Source organism: Apus apus, chromosome 2, assembly GCF_020740795.1.
Source record: "Apus apus isolate bApuApu2 chromosome 2, bApuApu2.pri.cur, whole genome shotgun sequence".
Lineage (NCBI taxonomy): Eukaryota > Metazoa > Chordata > Aves > Apodiformes > Apodidae > Apus > Apus apus.
In genome coordinates, this window is record NC_067283.1 from 38,078,179 (window position 1) to 38,097,159 (window position 18,981).

General features: G+C 38.5%; 2 protein-coding genes across 2 annotated transcripts in view; one reads left to right on the forward strand and one right to left on the reverse strand.

Annotated features, from left to right (window-relative positions):
- The window catches only part of EFHB (EF-hand domain family member B), a gene marked incomplete at its 5' end in the record, with an annotated part of 25,025 nt that extends 17,240 nt beyond the window's left edge, over positions 1–7,785 (reverse strand). Inside the window, one exon of the mRNA XM_051610228.1 lies at positions 7,756–7,785. Coding sequence (XP_051466188.1) covers positions 7,756–7,785 — 30 coding nt within the window. The remainder of the gene's footprint in view (positions 1–7,755) is intronic.
- RAB5A (RAB5A, member RAS oncogene family) overlaps positions 6,447–18,981 on the forward strand; it is a 19,323-nt gene continuing 6,788 nt past the window's right edge. The window contains exons 1-5 of the mRNA XM_051609819.1: positions 6,447–6,546; positions 11,578–11,828; positions 15,484–15,635; positions 16,548–16,670; positions 18,496–18,589. Of these exons, the coding sequence (XP_051465779.1) occupies positions 11,666–11,828; positions 15,484–15,635; positions 16,548–16,670; positions 18,496–18,589 (532 nt within the window). The 5' untranslated portion in view covers positions 6,447–6,546; positions 11,578–11,665. The remainder of the gene's footprint in view (positions 6,547–11,577; positions 11,829–15,483; positions 15,636–16,547; positions 16,671–18,495; positions 18,590–18,981) is intronic.

Below are 18,981 nucleotides of genomic sequence, written 5' to 3' on the forward strand. Positions count from 1 at the left end.
CCCCAGTAGGTGGCCACACTTGATAAATTAAACAATCCATTCAGCCCTGAAGGAGTGGGATGGGTCAAAGACAGAAAAACAGGACCTGGCAATGTAAAAAGAATGCCTGCTGCAGAAACAAACAGAGCAGTCATCAGCCTTCTCTGTTTTGGTCCTTTGGTTTTTGTTGTTGTTGTTGTTTGGTTTTTTTTTGTTCCGCAGAGATATGGGTCCCTATTAATCAGTTTGAAACCTACGAACAGTATACATGCTTCTGTTAGCTACCTTTCACACATCGCTTGGAAACAGACACTAAACCCCCTCAGACCAAAAAACTGCTCTTAAAAGTGCTCTCATTTGCAAGCCTCTTTGTAGAAGAGGGAGATGCCTCACTGGCTGCTTTCCACAAGAGACTCATCCAGGGGCCAGAGAAAACAGGAAAGCATATTTATCTGAAGGAGCTGCTACTATTATGAATTACTATAGCAGGGTGGATACTGAAAACTGGCTAGTAAAAAGGTAGAGAATACATCTTTTTCATCTATATAAAAAAAAAAAAAACCCTCTACTATTAATCTGTAAAAACTGCATCCATATTTTCATGCCCTATCAGAAAAAATAATATTCTTAAAAATGCGAATCTTGGAAGTCATGGAAATGAAACTAAAGTAGTAGCGGGTGAATTTGGAAAGATTTTCCCTTCATTTGAATCATATTACAAGTAGGTAGGATTCAGCCTGGTAAAAGCCAGGCTAAGTGCATTCTCAGCTTATAATGGGTAGATACACAATATGAGAAGAAGTAGCAAACGCTAAGAGTTTCTTACATCCATTTTCTAGGTGTTAAGTCCACAGTGCAAATACAAAATGTGAATTCCATGTAGAAGTATCCAACGAAAGAGCTGCTCCTTCTCCCTGTAATTCTGCTCATTTTAGGAATCAGGATTGAGCAAAGGATGAATAAATGTTAAACTGATGTTAAACACACACACAAAAAACCAAACCAAACCAAAAAAAACCACCAACAAATCACAACAAACAAACACCATTTTAGAAAAAAAAGATCAAAACTTTATTCACTCCAGCAAGAATTTGTCATCTCCTATGTTAAGATAGTCAGATCTCTAGAGAATTCTGTTTTCGAAAAAGTTGAACAAAATATTCCTTTCTACACCAGTACTTTTGTACTTAACATTACTTGTCAGTTGAAAGTTACCACTTTGACTGACACCAAATTCCCACATTACAGTGTGTTTCTCTTCTTGTTCAAGACAAAACTGAGGAATGGAAACTACCTAAAACCCTGCGTTTTACTGTCTTTATGAAGCACAAAGACTCCATGTTCTGCAATATAGTTCACATTCTGACCATGGTGCTGGCACACACAGCAGTCAAAGTAGTAAATTTGTAAATTCCTTAAGGTCTCTGAACACCAGAGAATTCAACATAAAATGCTGCAAATTTTGTTAAACTCTTGAAGGACATTTGCCATGCCAATACACTTTGCTGTTGTTATTGTCTGGTTACTTTAATATTTTTTTATTCAACTAGTTTAGGGATAGAAAATTACTTTCTACATGCCACACACAATCTACATGCTGAGATGTGACCAAACCAATGGATGTACAGAGGAAATGTACACAAGCAGGGATAGAAGATGGTGTGGTGGTTAAGACATGGACTCCAGGGTGAGAAGCAATGGAATAATTTATTACGAGAAAATGCTTCCTTATATACTTTTACAGTGGGAACCGAAAATAAGCAACTGAGGTACAGAGGATGTAAACAGCATACACACCTGCTCCTTGGCACACACACAGACCTTGGGTTCCCAGGATGTAGGCAATCACACACCAAACACACAATAAACAGTGTTCTGATTTTTGTCAATTCACAGTGCTGCTCACAGCAAGCCCTGGCCCTTAGCTGGTCTCATATTGTTTTACCTACTTCTTTACAGATAGAGGAGGCCCTTTTTCTTGTCCCATGGCTATTCTCCACAGGCAGAAAAAAGAATACTATAGCAGATGTACACATGAAAAAAAAAAAATATGGGAAGTTCAAATGGAACAAAGAGGTTCTGCACATCCTCTTAAGTAAAATTCTATTTATTATTACACATCTAGAGTCAGACTTAAACACAAGAAGAGTGAACAAAGTATATTACTAAACTGCAGAAAAATGCAGAAATAGGTAGAAATCCACCTGGTTAAATCATGACCTACTAACATCATTTTTTCTTTGTTAACATCATCCAACACAGTGTCATTTTTGGTATTTGACATATGACTCAAAATGACAAAAAATACAAAAACAAGAACACTGGTAGGACTAGGGCCAGAGCTTTTCTTAATCAGCTGTTTGTCCAGACTACAGCAGAAGAAACTCATCTTCACCAAGAACATTCACAGAGACCTGTAAAGCTCAAAGTACAGTCATTGAACTCAGTCATTTGATTAGTGCCAAATGCTCCACCTCTTATTTCACACATTCCCGGTGAATCTTTGCTGTTTGCTGACCCCAGATGTCAGTGTCAACTAGCTCTGAACAATTTGGGCATTTCACAAAGCAAAAGGGAGACAGAGCTCTGTGCTGCAGTCAGTGAGTTAGTTAGCCAGTAGAAATTTCACGCATGAAACACAAGCTTTCTAGCAGTACACCAGTATCATAGAGCTGCTGTTGTAGGATCCAAATCTCAGACTGCATCCATCACATCATCCAAAACATGGACTGCCTCTACACTTAACAGACAAAAAGCATGAGAGATTTGCAGTCATGTTAGCAGTTTCAGCAAAATGCCTACTGCAACCTATCTTCAGTCTGCTCAAAGGATTCTGAGAAGAAAAATCCTCTAACGACTCATGTGAACATAATTCATTCTTTATCACTTTTGCTCCTTTTTTATTAGTGCAACTATATCACATTAATATAATTTCTGAATAAAAAATTCTATTCAGCCTTGAATTTCAGATACAATTGCTAACCAGAGAGATTATTCTGATTTTAGAAAGTATTTCTTTATGTTTTATAGGCATAGAATGTCTGATCCCCACATACAGAATGTTAGTTCTTTTCTGAACACTGCTGCATTGTGTTTTGTATTTTCTCATTCTTCTTGTGTAAACTATGTGGTTTCACATTATACCTTAACAAATTTTACTGCCAATCAGGTGTTCATTGGCTCTTTGCCTTCTCTCAACTAACACTCCGTTATTCTTATCTGCACCAGATCTAGTCAGCCTGCAGTCACAGATGAGTTGATTCAGTCAGCTGTGCTACTACAAAACTATGACTTTTGGTGAACAATTTCTGCATGACATCAAGTGGTTGATTCAACTCACTCTGCAGCTGTAGGGTATCACAACTTACTCAAGAGGTGCAAGCTTGCAGCTGGGAACAGAAATGGACTAGGATCATGCCTTTCATCAGTGCCTCTTCATTTGAGTAGCTTAAGCAAAACATGAAATACTATGTACAACATGGGCATTTACTTTCTAAATTGAAGTTCAAGTCTTTCTAAAGATTCACAGTGTAATACTTTAATTTTTTTCATCCAAAACACAGGTACTGGTTCTGGCTGGAGTGGAGTTAATTTTTTTCATAGCAGCCTGCATGGTGCATTTGTGACTTTGTGCAGTGTTGCTAATACAGCAATACTTCAGTTTCTGCTGAACAGTGCTTGCACAGGAAAGCAAAGGCTTTCCCTTTTTCCCCACTTTGCCATCATCTGTTGGGCATGCTGGGGGTGGGCAAGAAACTTGTGAAGGAAACACAGCTAGGACAGCTGAACCAAATTGATCAAAGAGATATTCCACATCACATAGCATCATGCTCAGCAGTAAAAATCGTAGGTAGAGAATGAAGGACCTAGCTTTCAAGATGGCTGCTGCTTGGAGACTAGTTTTTGTGGGAGGTGGTGAGTGATTTCCTTTGTACTGCCTTTCCTCCCCCTACCTTTTTCCTTCAACTGTATCTTCATCTTTATCCTGATCCACAAATATTCTTGCTTTTATTCTTCCTATTTTATTCTCTCCTGCTGCAGGGAGGTGAGTGAGCAAGCAAGTGAGCAGCTGCTAGTTTGGTTGGATGCTGCCTGGTGCTTGGATTTATGCTGATAATGTATACAGTAAAAAAACATCTGTTTATCAAGATTTTGATGTTTTGCTCAGCAAATACTGCAGTACAGCCAAACACAGTGAAACCAGCCAGAGGGTTATGGAAAATAAACAGTGCATTAGGGCAGGATTACCTGATTTAAAGGGCAACTCTCTCAAGTATTCTAGAAGACAGTGTTCACCATAAAATTCACAAACTCATGGCTCAGAGAACTTGACTAATTTCAAACACTCTTCTCTGGAGCTTGCCTGGCATTCTATATCACTGGTGAATTCAAAGACTTATTCACTTCTTAAAAGTTATGTATTTGCCTTACATGAAGCATTTATCTAAGTGATTAACTTTTACTTAGAAAAGCAGAATGGTGAAATTATTACTCTCAGACCAATCTGCTAACAATGGAAAAGAACTGAAGAAGATTAAAATAAGAACAGTTTGGTTTTATTGCATCCACTTCAGCAATTTTTAAAGCATTGGTATGTCCATACTAGGGAAGGGGAAAAAAGTGGAGATTATTAAAAAAAAAAAAAAAAAAAAAGGAAGTAATGATTGATTATACTTTTCCTTTTTGTTCTCAGCATATTCCAAAAGTAGCAGCAACAGCGGGAGCAGATAAATCGGTATTGACAAGAGGACTGACTAGACATCTAACACTGAAGTCATGTATTTTATGAATGAATGGCATAAGCTTTGGTATAACACCAGCTCTTCCTAATTTACTTTTGGTTAAGTTAAACACACTAAAGCATATTCTAAGAAGTCAGCAACATCAAATCTTGGTTCAGTATTTTCAGTGATGAAGCATCAGAACAATCTTCATTAAATTATACTGAAGATTAAGAAACACTATTGATAAACTTATTACATGTCTTACCAGTTCTTACTTCCTTCAAATGCCAACTTTTTAAATCTGTAGGACTGAAGAAACATACCATCACAGTTTCGCCTCCTATACCGCCCATTTACAGTCTGTGACCAAGTGATCCTTAGCCATCTCAAGGTCATCAGATCTTTGCATATTTCACCATGAGGCAAGCTTTCCAGTCTTTTAGCCATTCTTTAAGGCTTTCCCTGAATTATCCTTACGTTTTTCAGCCTTCTTCCTCAATTACAGACAAAAACACAAAAAAACACCAACCGACAAACAAAAAACCCCACAAAACCCAACAGTCCCCAAAAAACCAAAACCAAACAAAAACAACAAAACAAACAAAAACCAACCCACAGGATTACAAAGGCTTCACAATATACACCCGTAACACAGAAAACCAATGAAGTACATCCAACGTACTCCAGAACAAGGGATGTTATTTAATATTTGCATGTATTAAGTCAGATTGTTTATATCCACCCACTAAACCATCAAGGTTTGTTCTGTATTAGCAACCTGTCCTTTTAAGTCTTAGCGCTCTCCCAATAACGAGCCTACCTCCAAGGCTTTATTAGTGGTTATTTGATTTTACAAAAAGTTAGGAAGATTTCCAGTTGCAATTGGGATTTTCTTGTGTAGTTCCTTCTTTGAATTCTTTTGTCTAGTGGATTTGGAGACTGGTTCTATTATGGCATTAAACCAAGACTCTTCTGTGGGATAGCTAGTCCCCAACCCTGGCACTTCAGTGGCCCTCTCAGGCTACCCCGCACCCGCAGCCCATGGAGGACACGCACGGAAGATGCGCGGTCACTTCCAGAGGCTCTTCTCAGGTTGAGAAGCGGGAGGTGCGGGACACCAGTCGGACAGAGCTCCCGCCCTGCTGGCAGGACAGGCCAGGCGGCCGTGCCCACCGACTCCTCCAGCCTCACCCGGCCACAAAGCACCGGCAGAGCGGAGCGGAGGGGAGGGCCGGACACCCCCCCCCCCCCCCCCAGCCCCGCGTGGCTCCCTCCGGCGGCGGCGGGGACGCGGGGCTGCCCTGCCCGCCTCGCGCCTCTCCCGCCGGCCTCCGCGCGGGCTGGCACGTGGCGGCCGTGGCGGGGGGGAAGGTGACGGGCGGGGGTTCCAGCCCCGCCTCCCGCGCCGCGTTCCCGCGGTGAGGGCCCGGCGGGGGGAGCAGGGCGAGGAGGAGGGGAAGCCAAAGGGGGAAGGGAAAAACGGTGGGAGAGAAGCGGGGTCACATGACGGGAGGGCGAAACGGAAGCGCCTGCCGCGTGCGGGCCGTGACGTGGCGGCAGCGGCGGAAGTACGTGTGCGTGCGTGTGTGTTTTGGTCGGGGCAGAGGCGGCGGAAGTCGGCGGCGGGCTGGGTGAGGCACGGCTGCGCCCCCGCCCCTCGCCCCCACCGAGGAGCCGCCTTCCCGCTTCCCCCTCCTCCGCCCACCCCTGCCCCGGCTCACCCGCCGGCACGGACGGACGGACAGACAGACAGACAGACAGACGTCGCTGCGCCACTACCGGCCAGTTCCCCCGGCTCCCCCCAGTACCCCTCCGCCGCGCGCGGCCCCCGCGGCCTGGCCAGGTGAGGAAGAGGAGGAGGTGCTGGTGGCGGCGGTGGGCCGCGCTCACGGGGCGATAGGGCCCCGGCGGCGATGGAGGGGAGAGGAGGGCCTCTGTTGTTCGAGCTTCTGCTGGAGGCCGGCTGCCCAGGCCTCGCCGCCGGGCCCTGCCGGAACACGGCCGTGGTGCCGGCGCGGTGGGCAGCCCGGTGTGCGGGGAGAAGAGGCTCGGTCTCTTCCCTTCCCGTCTCAAAATGGCGCCCCCGATTTTCCCACTTCCCCTTATTCCTGTGACTGGAAGGGACCCGCGGGGGAGGGGAGGTGGCGTTGGAGGGGACTGGGCCCGGGACTGCGGCGAGAAGGAGAGAGTGGGGATCTTCCCCTGCGTGCGGGCTCTCCTGCGGTGGGTTACCATGGGTTGGGTCCCCCTGCAAGGGCAGGGTTGTCCCTTTCGGGTTGCTCGTGAGATGTGGAAGTCGATGCTAGGAGATGGGTCCCTCTCTTTCCCTTTCACTTGTGGCAGGAGGAGGGACGGTGAATAAAGTGGGAAGCAAAATACTTAGGTAACGCGTCGCCATCCCGGGGATCGCGGCAGGTGTAGTATACTAGATGTGCACTGCATAACACTTAATAGGAGCTAGATACAAAGCTAGAGTATGGTGGAGGAGGAAACCTGTGCCCTCTCATGTCTTAGAGGAGAGCTGAATTGATCTATCAAAATGCTCGAAACAATAGGGCCATGAAAGTCTATTCTCTCAGCAGTTTTAAATTATTTTTTTCTACCTTATGCCTCTTTCAGAGACTGGGGATGGAAAAGAGAGGTTGAACAGCTAATTAAGCAGTTGAAATTAATCAGCTGCTTTCACACAATGTTCAGACCAAGTTAAAAGCATGACATCTTTGTTTTTTCCCAGTTGAGTAGTGACTTTTCAGAATTGCAGACAGGCTAGATTGCATGTGTGTATTGTTATTCTGTAATACAAAATGCCAGGGAGAAGGTAGATGTTAGCTGAAGTGAGGTGGCTAGAGACAATGGTAGTACAGTCATCATTCCTTATATTTCCTGCATGATAAACCCGTTTATCAGAAAGCAGTTGGTACTATACATGATTCATATGAGCTTATGAGATGGCTATTGTCTTTAATTGGAAGGTTATCATTTTTTTGCAGTGACTGTGTTGATTCACTTGTTTAACTTAATGTCTTATTATGTTTCAATATAAATGGCTTACCTGTGACAAGTGTTTTGATAGTTGTACATATTACCGTCTTGAATGCTGCAGTAAGATGCCACACTAATTCTGCCCAACCTGAAAGGGAGTAACAACATACATGGTTAGTGGGAGTGCCTAATGAAAAAGGCTTTTTACATAGTCCTTTTTTTAAACATTCAAGATAGTTAGTCAAATATAAACAAACTTAAACTAGATAATGGTTGCAACCTCAGCATTGTATGATCTGTCCCTGTCATGAAGTTTGAAAAAGTTTACTGGAAATTATTACAATAGTAAATATGTTCATGATAAGAAAAACTGTCATTTGCTCTGAAATATGTAAGTGGTGCAATGTTACAGTTTCAAATTTATTGTGAATTTTTGTTGTGGTTTAATTATTTGATAATGCACTTAATCACAGTCATTGTAGGAAGAGTGTTAGCTGTCTTACTACTTAGTAGGCTGGCTTTTCTTACTAGTGTTACTGTGATACTTTTTTATTTCTTCTAGTTTAAAAGAAGGACTGATCTGAATGGTTACATTACTGAATTATGCTATTGTGAGTTTGTAGGTATTGGTTAAGACTGTTTTTGTTTTGTACACAGACACATTAATAAAGATTATCTAGCAACATATAAATTTCTCCTCTAAAGCTATGAGAATACCCAGCATCTGGTAAATTACTTGGGGGGATTAACTGAAGTATTTTTCTAATAATATGCTCCAAACTTTGTTGTTCTGGCCTTTCAGCATGGAGCTGCTGTCTTTTTGAGAGAGTGAAAATTCCTACTTACCAGAAGGGCCTATGTATTTGTAGTACCCAAGGCTGCTAAATGGGCCTTGCCTTTTCATATAGGATGAAGTTCTCACATTAAACTCCATACAAGTAAGAAAATCTCACTCATTTCTATCCATATGAAGCCACCCATCTAAGAAACTTTCATAGTATTTTCCTCAGCAGATTTTTATGGAAGTAGTTCCCTTGTGTAACTTCTATACATACTAGTTTGAGCTTGGTTTAAAAGTTCAAGTGAAGCAGTTGTGTTCTTACTTTTGTGAAGATGAATGAAAATGTCTTATCAAGGTTTTCTTTCTTCACACAAAAATGGGGCGGGGCAAGTTAGTGGATCTTTTTCTGTTCAGCACACAAATGTGAAAAGAACAGGCCAAAACCATTCTCTAATGTCTATTACAAACTGCAGTACTGCTTCTCTTCAGATTAAGAAAATCTTTTCCTCATTTTTTGTATTTATATGCTGCCATGTTGTGAATTTACTGAACAGTTTAAATATCATCTAAAACTTTGAAAGATTATTTCCGTATACACTTGTAGAATGTGTTAGTGACTTGTTTACATCAGAGTAATTCGGATGTGCTCGATTAGGTTTTCAGTCTTGCATTTTTTTTTTATCCTGAGTTTCTAAAAAGTGAGTGGTATTACTGTTGAATTAATTATATTTGCAGTAAGTTTCTGGAATCTGATGGCCTTCCTCTCAGGTAGTGTGATCTTGATCTCTGCTTGACAGCAGGTTATTTTTGAACTTGGTATGTGAGTGTCTAGAGTGATTTCTGGTGGGGGAGGGGTGTTATAAGGATATGAACTTGAAATTTCTCTGATAACTGCTGTCTGTAGCTTGGACATCTATAAAAATTGAATTAATTATTTTCTTGACAACTTCAGCTTTGCGCCCTGAAGGAGTTTTGCAATGGGTAGTAATTACTGTTTTGTATGTATTATAAATCTGATTAACTACAAGCTGTAAATGGCTAGTTGAAACATTGTGAGTTAAATCAGTCTTGCCTGTTCTTCTGTTTTGTCTCCTTTTGCTCTCAGTATGAGAGGCAGGAAGCCAAAAAGCAGTCATAGAGAGTAACCAGTGTGGTGGGCTGATTTCCTCACTCTGTGTCATCTAGAAGTCACTTGCTTGAAAGAACACTAACTTGCATGGTAATTGGGTGTAGACCTTATGGCTTCATTACTGCTTCAGAGTCTAGAAAAACATTGGATGAAATAAGATTAACGGGTTTTAAATTATTTCATGGTTATCCAGACACACTAGATAGAATGCTACAGCAAGTAGATGGTCTTTGTTTTAAAACAAAAGTGACTTCATTTTGTCATTATTTTTCCAAACCAAAAGATAAATAAATGGCTAACAGTATTCTGAGCTACCTGTATTTTGGCTATGCCTTGCTGCTTTCTCTCAGAGTATAATTAGGGAGAGATTAACTGTTGTCACTGATCTTTTTTTATACAAAGTTGCTCCACAACTTCTGAGGTGTAATCTCAGCAGCACATGCAGGAGGGAAAGAGTCTTGCCTGAGAACTGACAAACCAGCTCTGCATGAATTGTTTTATGCTGTAAGATGGAAGATCTGGCATTTTAAAATAACTGGATCCATTCCTAGATTGTAAAATATTCAACCAAAATTAATGAGTAATAATTTTAATATTTAATTATCATAGTAGTTAATAATAATGGTTGTGGGATATGCAGGGGCTCTTTTGCTTCATCCTTTCACTGTGGTACACTTTCATGTGTTTCTAAGAACATATATCTAAAATTTGATATTTATTAGATCATGTTGTACAAATATCTCTTGTTTTAAGGCTATCATAATAGTCAAACAGGATAGAAAGTCAAGACAGACAGGATTGGAATATCCTACTTGGAATAAGCTAAATTACTTGGAGTGGTATGGGAAAAGGAGCAAATCGAGCAAATAGTCTTTCAGATATTGAAAATATTTTTTTCTAAGACCTGCATCCAAGTTCTGCTTACAGTGAAAAATAAAATGCCAGCTTTTCAACTGTTACATTGTTGAAATAATAATGCTAAGATTTCTTTCTCTTTTATTGCATGAGTTTGTAAGGGAGGAAGGAGAATAGAGAAAGTTATGCCAGTCTTTCATACAGCAATGCCTTCTTGCAAAAGATGTGATCTCCATTGTTATGCATATGAAAGTATAAATCTTAGGTTCAGAAGTGTTACCAGCAGAGTCTAAAGGCTTCCCTGGTTTTATTAATAAATACTGTGATTTCACCTGTGAAAGGTGAGAAAGCGGACTAAGGAATACAGGGTTCATACTTGTTAACAAAGATCTCTGTGGTGAAGACTTATCTGGTAGGACGTGTATTAGTGTTAGAAATACCAGTTTACCACAAGAAGATAGTTCTCTAGTGGCTTGCACATGGTGATCTGGAGTTCTTACTGTTCAAGACAATCCAGAAAGCTTTGTTTTTTTCTTCTTAAGTGCAGTTGTTAACTAGAGAAGCTATTAATGATTTGTGCTTCACAGTCTTCTGTACATTTATCTAGGGAAATTGCATTTGGTATACGTGATACAAGTGAATGATTAAGTATGCTTGCAAAGAATTTGATGTGTTGATTGAGTTTTCCTAGTTCCCTGATCTTTTTGGCATGCTTTAGTGGTGCTGACTTGAGAATATTTCTTAGTAATAGCAAAAATTACTGAAAAAAATTGTCATTTTCTATTTTACCCATAATGGAAAAATCTGAATCTGTTGTGTCATATTTAATTTTTGGTGTGTTAAAAAATAAGATACTGAAGTCTTGCAAGAAGAAACATAATTGGGTTTTAATGTCCTAATTTGAACCTTTAATGGGAGGACTAGATATTGAAGAAGGTAACTGCTTCATTTGTCATAGTTTTCTTTTGTAGACTTGACATCTTAACAGTGGTAGTAGCTGTACTCTGGACTATTTATTGACTTTGGTAAATATTAGGACAAGTTAGATGTAATCCATGTTGCATTAGTGAATTAGATTTTTCTTACTTGGTTTGTGAATCTAATACCACCATCTTTTTCCTAAACAGATTGTTACTGGCAGAAGTGCCGCTGAGATCTGAATCCTGGAACTTGCTTTCAAGCTCTTGAAACAAAGGACTTCTTTCTAATTTGGGCATGGCCAATCGAGGAGCAACAAGACCCAACGGGCCAAATGCTGGAAGTAAAATTTGCCAGTTCAAACTAGTACTTTTAGGAGAGTCTGCAGTCGGCAAATCAAGTTTGGTGCTTCGCTTTGTAAAAGGACAGTTTCATGAGTTTCAAGAAAGTACGATTGGAGGTGAGAAAGTTATCCCAGTGATTTATTTTACATTGAGTTTATATTATCTTTGCCCTTGATAACCTTGAATGTAATGGCACATCTAGAATGGGTCAGTGACAGCAAGGTTCAAATCTGAGCCCTGTGTCTCTAAGTGAGACCTGTAACTTTCTGAGCTAAAAGTTGTAGTTTACACAAGGCTGTAGAAAACATCCCTGTCAAATGGAGATAGCAAATGTGGCTTGAACTGGATTGTTTTGAAGCAGAGCTTAATGTTACATTTTGTTTGTTGATGTATGTGTGGCTGTTCTAGTTGTGCTGTATGCTTAATGCATTAAATAACTGCTCAGTGAGAATTAAGAATTGAGTTTCTCTGAAAACAAAGTGCTGCATCTTCCAGGAAGTTTTTGTTGTCATTTATGCATCCTGGTTTTGCTTTTGATTTGGCAGAACTTGCTGCATTTCTGGATATAGCTTTCTTTGTTAGCAATCACAGAATTTAGTGTGCTGGTTTTACATTTTGTGACTTCAAACAAAATGGGTGCTAGCTAACTAGAATTTAAAAAAAGTAATCTGTTTAACTGTGAACATAATGTTTTCCCTCTCCTGTCAATTTTATTCTGTTCTATTGGTTTTTGAAGTTGTTCGTGTTTTGAGCTACATTGCTCCTTGGATAAATTTGAACTTATCTGAAAACATATAGACTTAAGCAAATTATGCATTTTATGGATTGATAAATATTCTCTAGTAGACCCTTTTGCTGCTTGCATGAATCAGTGTGTTTCTTTGTTATGTTTGTGAAGCCCTTTCAGTGGTGTGTAGGTGTCTTAGCATATGAACACTTGTTGAAATGTAATAAATCTCCAAAGCTTGGGGTAATAAGTGCAAGCTGAATTTCATTGCATCGCTTTATTCCCCTATTTCTAGCGGTTAGGTGTATTTATTTTGTGTATCTGTCAGCATAAATGGAGAACTACTTTTTTTTCCTCCTTTAGCAGTCTTACTAATGTTCGCTTCTGGTTTTGTGCATTTTATAATGGCTTTAGAATAGATGTTAAGTGTGAAAGGTTTCTGTAGTATCTCCTACAGCTGTATGGTAATATGGAGAGCATACTCAAAGATCTATAGTGAATTACCTTCCCAATATCAACATGGTTTTTAATTAAGTGAAATTCATTGTTCAGTTGCAATAGGAGATCAGTGTTCTCCAATTCATTTAATCATTTAACCCACTTTTTTGTTTTTTCTCTTTTTTAGTGTCTGGGTAGAACAAGGGATAACAAACTCTGTTACACTTGAAAATTTATACAAAGGTTAAACAATGGCTTAAGTTCAAGTTCATATATGTGGAGTTTAATATAATCTCTGTATTAACTTGTGCCTGTTCTATATAAAATAGAAACAAGGAAATGCCATATCATACAGCAGAGAGATACTAAATGCAGCAATGTTGGGATCAGAAAAAATTTTCTATAGAGAACACTGTCTAACAGTAGCTTGTAGCTGCCTTAGGCACAATTTTTTTTCTATACAGAGGGGCCTTTTAACAAAGAGGAGCTTATGTGCATTGTGGATCTGAATAAAAACATCTGAAAGAGAGCACAGTTAAAGGCAGATGTGTTGGGTGGTGGTGGTATGGTTTTGCCACTTCAGACTAGTGTAGCAATGCCTGTTGATTGCTTAAGACAAAAAGTATGGTTGTTAAGGATGATAAGCTTTCAGATAATTACCAAAGCTGATTAATTGTCAATTTATTATGGCCTTGCAAGATAGAAGAAAGTTACCTTGTTTGTAGAAATTAACTGGCATTTTATGGCGGTTGAAATGTTGCTTTCAAAAAAAAGAGGATGTCATAGAATAAAACTCATTTCAGTTCTCTTCCTGGATACTGTTCCTTTGTTTATGGTGTGAAAGTACATTCTTCTGTTGAAGAGAATGTTAAGAACTTCAGACTCCACTTGTTTAACATCTTGTCTCTGCCTTGGGGAAGTCTAATATTGAAATGATTCTAAGGAGGAAGCACTTAGTCTGATGCAAAATGTATGTTTTTTTCTCTTTATTTTGATTCTGGACTGTCTGGGGAGCTACCAAGAGGAGCCTGTTTTACTGGTGATAGGATATTTAGCATTTAGAGAGATTTATGGTGATTTAACATTGGAAGATCAAAGCCTTTACCTTCTCTACTCTGCCTGCTCATCTGTGATGGATGTTAATACCCCTGAAGCAGGAGCACCTGACCACTTAACTAGTCAGCTTCAGTATGTTAGTTACAGTGCCCTTTGTAAAGCAAGATTGACTTGCTTTTGGTTTACTGAAATTGAGTTGAAAGTTGCAGCAGTTTTGAAATGATGCATAGGCTATAATGTCTTGGAATATGTGTGACAGGGTAACATCCCAGGTATGCAAAGGTTATGGGTCATTGTCTCTTCAGAGATTAGATTTAAATCAGCTACAATCTGTTGTTATGTTCAGTGGTGGGAGTCCCCCATTCAGCCGAGTAGAGGGGTTTCTCAGTGTTTCATCTAGCAAAAGGTCTTAAGTTTTTTTTGTTGTTCTTGTTCATTGATTGTGGAAGGAGCAAGGACAAGCCAGTCCACAGTATTTCACTAAATGTGTGTTGTGTCTGGAAAAACTGCTCCAAGCATTATGCTGGATTGCACAAACTTCCATCTAAATTGTTGGAGTTGTTTGATTTTCTGCAGTGTATTTGCTGTAACTGGGCAAACAACATGACTATAAAGCAGGTGATGCAGACAGCTTGTCAGACCACTGTAATAATTGTGTGCTTTTTTTAAACTTCAAAAACTAAAGTAGAACAGATGGATGAGTTAAGACTTAGAGGGTTAAGAGAACCCAGTAGCAGGAAATCTTGCTTTTCAGTGTGTTGTTCCTGAAGAAATTATTCAGATTCTAGCTTAGTTTTGTAATCTGGATTTCTATATTTTGTGGGTACTCACCTCTGTATTTCTAAAATGTACCTTAATCTGATTGGGAAATGTTTACTGGGAGTAACTGAAGACTTGAAATAAGTTACTGCTTTCTGTAATGAGAAGATCATTATTTATGATAATGCATTCAGCTCTAGTGGCAGTGATAAAAGTTTCTCTGAAACCGCAGGCTGTCAAAATGATGCTGAAAATAATTTTTGAGATCACTTGCAAATTAAAAAAAATGTCTGCTTTAAGAACAAGAACTTTTGAGAAGTGATTCTTTCTTCCATACCAATTAGCTGAGGTGGCATTGTCAGGAGCTGAAAATCAAATCTTTAAGATACTATTCAAGTAATGTAAATGTGTAGAACTGTAAATATCTGAACTGCTGGATTATAGCATGATGGCATGCTGTTACTGGTATTGTGTATAGTCTGTTGAAGAAGGATGAAATGTATCTAGAAGAACTAAGAGAAGAAGGCTTGTGCTTGTTCAAATTCATTATTACAAAAAATAAATAAATTATTTCCACTGGTTACTTTCTTAAGTATTTAACTTGAAGAAGAGTGATTTTTTAACTGTTCTGTTACAGTCTATAAGCTAATGCTTGCTTTGAACCTGCTATATTTTAATAATGGGTTTGAATTGTTTAAGGAAATTATATTTGCATCTCCGTAAAAATGATTTTAAAATAATATAGACATATAAGCAGACTTCTGGTTTCAGCACCTCTGTCTTTTTTGTAGCTGCTTTTCTAACCCAGACTGTATGTCTCGATGATACGACGGTAAAATTTGAAATTTGGGATACAGCTGGGCAAGAGCGGTACCACAGTTTAGCACCCATGTACTACAGAGGAGCGCAAGCAGCTATAGTGGTATACGACATTACAAATGAGGTAAGCACTCTATTAGAGAGGCACAATGGGGATTTGGAACTTACCAGTCTTACATTGATCTTTCTTTAATTTTTGTCATTGAGTTGTGTGACTCAATACATCATTTTGTAGGGTCATAGAATGATTTGAGTTGGAAGGGACCTTTAAAGGTAATCAAGTCCAACTCCCTCTGCCATAAACAGGGACATATTTCACTATATCAGGTTGCTCATTTCATATTGGGCTAGGTAAAGCTAAATTGTATTTTTTTTTTAAGTGAAAGAAAATTATTTTCTCAAAGTGTTTCAAACCCACCTTTAAATCTGTTAGCCAGATTTGAGCTGTTAACTCTCACAACTTTGCTGGTGGCCATTTATTTCTGATAATGAAATACATTATTTTAACATGGTATTATTGCAAGTTAACGATAAGGATTTGACAAGTAGCACAAGCCATTGAAAGCAAAACCTGAGGTTGTTTGATTTCCTTTTTATTTGAACTTACATCAGGTAAGCTTCACTTGTTTTTGATAAAGTGAGACTTAAAACCCAAAACTTTCTGAAAACCCAGGAATCCTGTACTATAATGAACGGTGCTCAGTAATTAGAGTTTTGAGACCCTTTCAATACAGCTGTTCGTAAACTAGATTCTTCTAGGGGAGAAATTAAAACTTCTATTCTCTCTTAACCACTTCTTTTTCCTTACTCTGTTTATGTAAAGATCTCCCTATCTTCACTTACCTTTTCAACATTATCCCAACTAAGCAGATTTAAGATCTAAGGTAGGAATTTTTCATTTAGAAAACTTAATTGGCAGGTCAGAGTGTGACTTTGGACAAAAGTAGCAGCCCTGTATAGGTAACAGAGATTGGGATAATAGGTGAGCACAAAAGGATGATAAAACTCAGTTGCATCATTTTGTAACCATTAACAGGAGTCGTTTGCCAGAGCGAAAAATTGGGTCAAAGAACTTCAGCGACAAGCAAGTCCCAACATCGTAATAGCTTTAGCTGGAAACAAAGCTGATCTAGCTAACAAAAGAGCTGTGGATTTCCAGGTATGTAAATAACTTCTGTTTAGAGAATTTTGTTGGAATAGACGGTAAATAAACCTAGGAGGAGCGTATATGCATAGCATAGCTAGTTCTTAAAGAGGCCATGCTGTTTAGTATAAACATTAACTGAGATTATTTAAATTATACATGCTACTGAAAAATCTATTTTTGTAGAAGTGTTATGTAGCAATAGACTTTTTTGAATAATTGTTAGACTTTGAGGAATAACTAATTTATTTGCATATCTTTAAGCCTAATTGAATTTCTGTTCTTTGAAGTGATGTCTTCCTGTCTTTTGCTTGAAATTACTAATAACAAGTTTCAATGAATGAGATCACAGTAGCTCTCAGTTCAAACCATTCTCTGACTTGTCAGCAGGAGAGTTTTGATTATTGGATAATACAAACCTGATTGATGTGCTTAACTTGCTTAGACTATACTGTTGAAGCAGTGTTCAGGTTTTAATTGTGCTTTTCATGGCATTCTTTTTGGTTCAGTGGAGATATCTGTGCTTTCACTGCTGTATTTTATCTTCTAGAAAGTTTAACCAAGTAAACAGAAAATGGCTTCCAAAATCAATTACTCAAGTGGGTTTGGTCTATTCATGATTGATTTAATTTTTCTTAAAACTGTATTTATTAGTCATACAGACTAAAACCATAACAGAATGAATTTGGTGTTACTGTGTAAGATACTGCTGTGTATAGTAACTATAGGAGTCAGACTGAAGTTTAGCAGTGATTTCAGTATTTTTCTGCCAGAATTCACCACCTTGGTTCTCTAATTTTATACATCCATGTCAATTAAAACATAAAGCTATATGACAGAGGATCTTGGTGTTTTACAAAAAATTAGGTATTTAACAGAAATTTCATATATGTGTGCAGTCAAAAACTCCAATCACTGAAAATTCAATCACTGAATTAGGGCTACCTTTACTATTTTTTGAACCATTACAATCTTAATATTTTTCAAATGTTGTTGGTTTTGGTTTTTTTTTAGTGTGGATTTAATGGGCTTCTGGCAGGTTTGACAATCCTTTCTCATTGCAAAGCACACGTTAGATTTCTAGGTATTAGTGTGTTATTTCAGATACAGCTACACAGATAATGAATATAGAATGCTGTCTAATTTTTTTCGTAGGTATTCGATAGTTTGCCTTTTTGCAGATTTCGTATTGGCTGCAAAGGCACTTAATCATAAGAAGCTGGGGGTTCTTAGCTGAACTGGCTAACAGGAAGTGGCAAAAGTAGGAAGCTTTTTATCAACAGTATATTTCAGATTGAATTTCAGACTGAAAAGAGATAATGTGACAAGGTATTTAAAACCGGTTATTTGTTTTATAATTGTGAGTTTCTGGTAGTATAATTAAACTGTTCTGATCCATCTGCCTCAATGATTGAAAGATTCAAGATAGTTCACCGACTAATGTCTTTCCAGTGTAATAAACTTTCTGCCATTTCATGGCACTTCCTGGAGCTTATTTGTTGTTGCTATTACAGCTGGTGTTCTGGATCAGGGTTTTCTTTTTAATAAATGTTTTTTATTTATTATTTAGTTTCGCCTGAGATTTTTCTGTCTGGGTATTTTTGAAGTTGAGTATGATTTTTAAGATTGCATTTCTAAAAGTTTAGTTGCTTAATGGAATCGTAACTTCTTCATAGCTGATGAATAAAACATTGTCACATGAGTGTTTCAACAAGCATTCTCTCTTTGAAAATAGTATGGAAATTGTCCCTTACTAGCAATGAAAGTATAATGTACAATTACTGTGATGTTTAATTTTATTTTTTTTAATGAAGTAATGCATTCTTATTGTAACTTTCAGGAAGCACAAGCTTATGCAGATGACAACAGCTTATTGTTCATGGAGACGTCTGCCAAAACATCTATGAATGTAAATGAAATATTCATGGCAATTGGTGAGTTTACTAACAAATTGAAAATGTAAGGGAATTGTTTTAATGAGATTCATACCATTATAATTTTCCAGAACCAAGATGTTTGTTTTTCACCTGAATTATTTCTGGCACTAAAGTTTCTTTGGGCCCTTTCATAGCCTCTTTGATGTTCAGAAGTCAGAAACTTACTTTAGGCACAGTTGTACAGGTCTGCTGTCAAACACCAAACCACTTAGATTAACTTGGAATAGCTAAGGTTGGTTACTTTTGAACTCTTGTCAGGAAGATGCACGTGCCTGTTTTGATGAAAAATTGTACTGCTTCAAGTTCAAGCAAAATTAAGCTTTAGTGGTTACATACAAAAACCCCTCCTTTCCCATGGTATAGGTAACCATAAAAGGCGTTACACAGCT